This window comes from Salmo salar, chromosome ssa03 (assembly GCF_905237065.1).
Source record: "Salmo salar chromosome ssa03, Ssal_v3.1, whole genome shotgun sequence".
Classification (NCBI taxonomy): Eukaryota; Metazoa; Chordata; class Actinopteri; order Salmoniformes; family Salmonidae; genus Salmo; species Salmo salar.
The window spans coordinates 45521350-45529376 of NC_059444.1; the positions used below are offsets into that span (position 1 = coordinate 45521350).

The 8027-nt window shown below is 45.1% G+C and overlaps 1 protein-coding gene across 1 annotated transcript in view; it reads left to right on the forward strand.

The window, feature by feature from the left end:
- Window positions 1-8027, forward strand: part of LOC106600547 (solute carrier family 17 member 9) — a 41077-nt gene that overhangs the window by 19394 nt on the left and 13656 nt on the right. Inside the window, exon 4 of the mRNA XM_014191981.2 lies at window positions 4889-4988. Coding sequence (XP_014047456.1) covers window positions 4889-4988 — 100 coding nt within the window. The remainder of the gene's footprint in view (window positions 1-4888; window positions 4989-8027) is intronic.

An 8027-nucleotide genomic window follows, 5' to 3' on the forward strand; every position in this document is an offset into this window, starting at 1 on the left:
TAGTGGAAAGCTTTCCCAGAAGAGTGGAGGCTGTTATAGCAGCAAAGGGGGGACGAACTCTATATCAATACCCATGGTTTTGGAATGAGATGTTCGACGAGCAGGTGACCACATACTTTTGGCCATGTAGTGTAAAAATGCTGTTCACTGACTACAGCTCAGCATTCAACACCATAGTCCTCTCCAAGCTCAGGACCCTGGGACTAAACACCTCGCTCTGCAACTGGATCCTGGACTTCCTGACAGTCTTCCCCAGGCGGTGAGGGTAGTTAATAACACATCTGCTACACTGACTATCAACACGGGCCCCTCAGAGGGGTGTGCTTAGTACTGTTCACCCACGAGCAAGCACGCCCCCCCCGGTAGTGGAGCGGGTTGAGTTTCAAGTTCCCTGAAGAATTAACATGGTCCAGACGCACACAGTTGTCAGGGCAAGACAGCGCCTCTTCCCCCTCAGGAGGCTATAAAGATTCGGCATGGGCCTTCAGATACTCATAAAGTTTTGCAGCTTTATCATGTCGAGCAGGTATTCCTAAACTGGGGTACGCGCAATGCCGTCAGGGGTACGCCAACTAAAAATGTGATTCACTTCAATAATTATTTTTTTCTTCACATTTTCAAAAAATAGTTTTTTTTCTTCTTCCGATTTTCAAACAGTACATTTATTTTTCCCAACGGGGCTATACATTTGGGTGATTTATTTATTTATTGTCACCTGAGTAGCCTTGTTTCACTGCCAAAAATAAAATTGAAACCATCTAGTGTTGAGCGAAATAACAACACAATGTGAAATACAGGTAGCCTAGTCAAATAATTAACATCCAATCACATTAACAGTTACTCTCTCACGGGAAACCTTCACTCTTGTGCAGACATTAAGAAGTTAAACATGACAATTGAAAAATAAGCCACGGGAGTTTTTTGAGTGAGAATAAAGATGACTTTCGAGTAGTAAGACGTATAAAAGCAACAGATACCATTAATAAGAAGGGGCTAGAAGCGTCTTATATGGTGAGCTACCGAGTGGCTAGGACAGGCAAGCCCCATACTATTGTGGAGGACTTCATTCTTCCTGCTGCCGCGGATATGGCTGGGACAATGCTGAGGGAAAAGGTCAAAAAAACTATACAGACAATTACTTCATCAAACAACACTGTTTCCCAACGCATCAGTGACATTAAATGGACAACAAGAGAGGATATGTTTAAAGTACTGGACAGCTTTGTGACATCAAATGGACTTTGGTGGTCAAGATGTGTTGGTATCTGTACTGATGGCGCAAAAGCCATGAAAGTACTGAGTAAAGGGTCTGAATACTTATGTACATTTACATTTACGTCATTTAGCAGACGCTCTTATCCAGAGCGACTTACAAATTGGTGCATGCACCTTATGATATCCAGTGGAACAACCACTTTACAATAGTACATCTATATCTTTTTGGGGGGGGGTTAGAAGGATTACTTTATCCTATCCCATGTATTCCTTAAAGAGGTGGGGGTTCAGGTGTGGTGGGCTGAGCGGGAACTGTGCTTCCGCAGAGGTAGGGAGGCGAGTAGACCAGAGGTGGATGAACGCAGTGCCCTTCTTTGGGTGTAGGGACTGATCAGAGCCTGAAGGTACGGAGGTGCCGTTCGCCTCACAGCTCCGTAGGCAAGCACCATGGTCTTGTAGCAGATGCGAGCTTCAACTGGAAGCCAGTGGAGTGTGCGGAGGAGCGGGGTTACGTGAGAGAACTTGGGGAGGTTGAACACCAGACGGGCTGCGGCGTTCTGGATGAGTTGTAGGGGTTTAATGGCACAGGCAGGGAGCCCCGCCAGCAGCGAGTTGCAGTAATCCTGACGGGAGATGACAAGTGCCTGGATTAGGAACTGCGCCGCTTCCTGTGTAAGGCAGGGTCGTACTCTGCGAATGTTGTAGAGCATGAACCTACAGGATCGGGTCACAGCCTTGATGTTAGCGGAGAACGACAGGGTGTTGTCCAGGGTCACGCCAAGGCTCTTAGCACTCTGGGAGGAGGACACAATGGAGTTGTCAACCGTGATGGCGAGATCATGGAACGGGCAGTCCTTCCCCGGGAGGAAGAGCAGCTCCGTCTTGCCGAGGTTCAGCTTGAGGTGGTGATCCGTCATCCACACTGATATGTCTGCCAGACATGCAGAGATGCGATTCACCACCTGGTTATCAGAAGGGGGAAAGGAGAAGATTAATTGTGTGTTGTCTGCGTAGCAATGATAGGAGAGACCATGTGAGGATATGACAGAGCCAAGTGACTTGGTGTATAGCGAGAATAGGAGATGGCCTAGAACTGAGCCTTGGGGGACACCAGTGGTGAGAGCACGTGGTGCGGAGACGGATTCTCGCCACGCCACCTGGTAGGAGCGACCTGTCAGGTAGGACGCAATCCAAGAGTGAGCCGCGCCGGAGATGCCCAACTCGGAGAGGGTGGAGAGGAGGATCTGATGGTTCACAGTGTCAAAGGCAGCAGATAGGTCTAGAAGGATGAGAGGAGAGAGAGTTAGCTTTAGCAGTGCGGAGAGCCTCCGTGACACAGAGAAGAGCAGTCTCAGTTGAATGACCAGTCTTGAAACCTGACTGATTTGGATCAAAAAGGTCATTCTGAGAGCGATAGCAAGAGAGCTGGCCAAGGACGGCACGCTCAAGAGTTTTGGAGAGAAAAAGAAGGGATACTGGTCTGTAGTTGTTGACATCGGAGGGAACAAGTGTAGGTTTTTTGAGAAGGGGTGCAACTCTCGCTCTCTTGAAGACGACGGAAGGGACGTAGCCAGCGGTCAAGGATGAGTTGATGGGCGAGGTGAGGTAAGGGAGAAGGTCTCCGGAAATGGTCTGGAGAAGAGAGGAGGGGATAGGGTCAAGCGGGCAGGTTGTTGGGCGGCCGGCCGTCACAAGTCGCATGATTTCATCTGGAGAGAGAGGGGAGAAAGAGGTCAAAGCATAGGGTAGTGCAATGTGAGCAGGACCAGCGGTGTCGTTTGACTTAACAAACGAGGATCGGATGTCGTCAACCTTCTTTTCAAAATGGTTGAAGTCATCCGCAGAGAGGGAGGAGGGAGGGGGGGGAGGGGGAGGAGGATTCAGGAGGGAGGAGAAGGTGGCAAAGAGCTTCCTAGGGTTAGAGGCAGATGCTTGGAATTTAGAGTGGTAGAAAGTGGCTTTAGCAGCAGAAACAGAGGAAGAAAATGTAGAGAGGAGGGAGTGAAAAGATGCCAGGTCCGCAGGGAGGATAGTTTTCCTCCATTTCCGCTCGGCTGCCTGGAGCCCGGTTCTGTGAGCTCGCAATGAGTCGTCAAGCCACGGAGCAGGAGGGGAGGACCGAGCCGGCCGGGAGGATAGGGGACATAGGGAGTCAAAGGATGCAGAAAGGGAGAAGAGGAGGGTTGAGGAAGCAGAATCAGGAGATTGGTTGGAGAAGGCTTGAGCAGAGGGAAGAGATGATAGGATGGAAGAGGAGAGAGTAGCAGGAGAGAGAGCGAAGGTTGCGACGGCGCAATACCATCTGAGTAGGGGCAGAGTGAGTAGTGTTGGAGGAGAGCAAGAGGGAAAAGGATACAAGGTAGTGGTCGGAGACTTGGAGGGGAGTTGCAGTGAGATTAGTAGAAGAACAGCATCTAGTAAAGATGAGGTCAAGCGTATTGCCTGCCTTGTGAGTAGGGGGGGAAGGTGAGAGGGTGAGGTCAAAAGAGGAGAGGAGTGGAAAGAAGGAGGCAGAGAGAAAAGAGTCAAAGGTAGAAGTAGGGAGGTTAAAGTCACCCAGAACTGTGAGGGTTGAGCCATCCTCAGGAAAGGAACTTATCAAGGCTCCAAGCTCATTGATGAACTCTCCAAGGAAACCTGGAGGGCGATATTTTTTATATGTTTGCAAAATTTTCTGAAGGGGGAAAAAACAATTGAATCTATTTGCGAGTAAGGCTGCAATGTGGAAAAATAATATTTTCTGAATGCACCGTAAATGTACATAGCTACCTCAATTACCTTGTACCCCTGCATATTGACTCGGTACTGGTACTCCCTGTATATAGCCATGTTGTTACCTCGTACCCCTGCATATTGACTCGGTACTGGTACTCCAGGTATATAGCCATGTTACCTCGTACCCCTGCATATTGACTCGGTACTGGTACTCCCTGTATATAGCCATGTTGTTACCTCGTACCCGTGCATATTGACTCGGTACTGGTACTCCCTATATATAGCCATGTTGTTACCTCGTACCCCTTCATATTGACTCGGTACTGGTACTCCCTGTATATAGCCATGTTGTTACCTCGTACCCCTGCATATTGACTCGGTACCGGTACTCCCTGTATATAGCCATGTTGTTACCTCGTACCCCTGCATATTGACTCAGTACCGGTACTCCCTGTATATAGCCATGTTGTTACCTCGTACCCCTGCATATTGACTCGGTACTGGTACTCCCTGTATATAGCCATGTTGTTACCTCGTACCCCTGCATATTGACTCGGTACTGGTACTCCCTGTATATAGCCATGTTCTTTTTGTGTATTTATTTATTGTGTCACTATTCAAAATGTTAAAAAAAATAATATTTAATTCTGCATTGTTGAAAAAGGACCCGTAGGTAAGTATTTACAATTACATTTAGATGTTGATTTGAAGCGCGTCTGTCAGGATATGAATCATTAGTTTGTTGACTCTGCAGGCGACAACGCTTTCGTATTTGAGACAGTGGTGTTTTTCTTTTGCCGTTTTCCACTTTCTGTGTCCTTTACTAACGTTTATCACATTGCCTAAAGAAGACAGAATAAAGTTCCTTCCAAATATGTATTAAATGAATGAACCAATGTGTGTGACTTTCTTCACTCACCATATAGTGTAACAGAGCTGTGTGTATCTGTACTTCCAGGTGTGCACTACCCGTCTCTGGTTAGCCTGTGTTCTCAGAAGGTGGTGGAGAGTGAGAGAGGATTCCTCATGAGCACTGTGGGCAGTGGCTCCTATCTGGGGTGAGTCTGGCTCTGCAAAACTTCCTGTTTCCACGCTGATCTAGGGTTGCAAATATTAAGAATTTTTATGTCATTTATCACAAGACATCTAGAGCCCCTTTTGGGTACTTCAAATGATCACAGTAAAATCAAATCCAATTTTATTTGTCACATGCTCCAAATACAACAGGTGTAGACCTTACCGTGAAATGCTGACTTACAAGCCCTTAACCAACAATGCAGTTTTAAGAAAATAGAGTTAAGAAAATATTTACTAAATAAACTAAAGTAAAAAAATAAAACGATGACAATAATGAGGCTATATACAGGGGTACTGGTACTGAGTCAATGTGCAGGGGTACAGGTTAGTAACGAGGCTATATACAGGGGTACTGGTACTGAGTCAATGTGCAGGGGTACAAGTTAGTGAAGAGGCTATATACAGGGGTACTGGTACCGAGTCAATGTACAGGTTAATAATGAGGCTATATACAGGGGTACTGGTACTGAGTCAATGTGTGGGGGTACAGGTTAGTAATGAGGCTATATACAGGGGTACTGGTACCGAGTCAATGTACTGGTTAATAATGAGGCTATATACAGGGGTACTGGTACTGAGTCAATGTGTGGGGGTACAGGTTAGTAATGAGGCTATATACAGGGGTACTGGTACCGAGTCAATGTACTGGTTAATAATGAGGCTATATACAGGGGTACTGGTACCGAGTCAATGTGTGGGGGTACAGGTTAGTAACGAGGCTATATACAGGGGTACTGGTACTGAGTCAATGTGCAGGGGTACAAGTTAGTGAAGAGGCTATATACAGGGGTACCGAGTCAATGTGCAGGGGTACAGGTTAGTAATGAGGCTATATACAGGGGTACTGAGTCAATGTGCAGGGGTACAGGTTAGTGAAGAGGCTATATACAGGGGTACTGGTACCGAGTCAATGTACAGGTCAATAATGAGGCTATATACAGGGGTACTGGTACCGAGTCAATGTGCAGTGGTACAGGTTAGTAATGAGGCTATATACAGGGGTACTGTTACCGAGTCAATATACAGGTCAATAATGAGGCTATATACAGGGGTACTGGTACTGAGTCAATGTGCAGGGGTACAGGTTAGTAATGAGGCTATATACAGGGGTACTGGTACCGAGTCAATGTACAGGTCAATAATGAGGATATATACAGGGGTACTGGTACCGAGTCAATGTGCAGGGGTACAGGTTAATAATGAGGCTATATACAGGGGTACTGGTACCGAGTCAATGTGCAGGGGTACAGGTTAATAATGAGGCTATATACAGCGGTACTGGTACCGAGTCAATGTACTGGTTAGTAATGAGGCTATATACAGGGGTACTGGTACCGAGTCAATGTACAGGTTAATAACGAGGCTATATACAGGGGTACTGGTACCGAGTCAATGTACTGGTTAGTAATGAGGCTATATACAGGGGTACTGGTACCGAGTCAATGTACAGGTTAGTAACGAGGCTATATACAGGGGTACTGGTACCGAGTCAATGTACAGGTTAATAACGAGGCTATATACAGGGGTACTGGTACTGAGTCAATGTGCAGGGGTACAGGTTAGTAACGAGGTTATATACAGGGATACTGGTACTGAGTCAATGTGTGGGGGTACAGGTTAGTAATGAGGCTATATACAGGGGTACTGGTACCGAGTCAATGTACTGGTTAATAATGAGGCTATATACAGGGGTACTGGTACTGAGTCAATGTACAGGTTAATAATGAGGCTATATACAGGGGTACTGGTACTGAGTCAATGTGCAGGGGTACAGGTTAGTCAAGCTAATTTGTACATGTAGGTAAGGGTAAAGTGACTATGCATCGATAATAAACAGCAAGTAGCGGCAGTGTAAAAACAAAGGTGGGGGGGTGTCAATGCAAAAAGTCCGGTTGGCCATTTGATTAATTGTTCAGCAGGCTTTTTATTTTATTTTATTTCACCTTTTATTTAACAAGGTAGGCTAGTTGAGAACAAGGCTTGGGGGTAGAAGCTGTTAAGGAGCCTTTTGGATCAAGACTTGGCGCTCCGGTACCGCTTGCCGTGCGGTAGCAGTGAGAACAGTCTATGACTAGAGTCCTTGACAATTTTTGGGACCTTCCTCTGACACTGCCTAGTATATAGGTCCTGGATGGCAGGAAGCTTGACCCCAGTGTGTAATTATCTCTGTCCCTCTGTGTGGCCTTTTCACATGTTAAATATATTATTCATCAAATAAGATGGTAAAAAAAAATAATTGGTACTACAAAGCTGTAAAACGTTATCCTAAATATAATATGTTTAATGTAGAGACACAGGAGAGGAGCACTTTGGTTTGTAGTTCATCCACGAGGTGCTCTTTGATCATGGGATGAAATACTATAGAGCAAAAATAAGTTGCTGCTATACAGTAAACAATGCCCAAAAAGCTGGGATATACACCCGTTGTCCACCACTATTCTTTGTCACCCTGATGAAGGCTGTTTTCTTATTCTTGCCATGCATAAGCCATAAAACAATAAAGGCTTCTTAATTTTTTCAGTACATGAGAGTGCCTTAATTATTTCTGGAAGTTTGTTTACAGTAAGGCTTTTCGAGCATTGCTTACTGTCCAGCATCAACTTCATTTTGTTCTATAATATGTTTAATATGAGGGTTTCAGCATGAAATTTCCTTTATTTTCTTTTCTTTTTTAACACACTTTATTTTACTGTGTCTGTGTTTGTTGTACATTTTTTTTGCACCAAACTGGTGGCAGTTGTGAAAAAAGGCATTAGTTGGAAGAGTTATAATGCCATTGTTGAATAGATGCTTTTTTCATTAATTAGTCTATTTTCTCTTGAACCATATATTCTATCCACAAGAAACTCATTGATAATATGGACACAGATATAAAAAATGAATACTGTATATGAATTAATTTTGATATATTACCGAAGATTCCTGTAACTTTGGTAAATTACCAGTAGCTTTGCAACCCTACGCTGACCTAAGCTCCGTTTTTTTGTTTCTCCCACTGGTGTTTAAAGGGTAGGATTGAG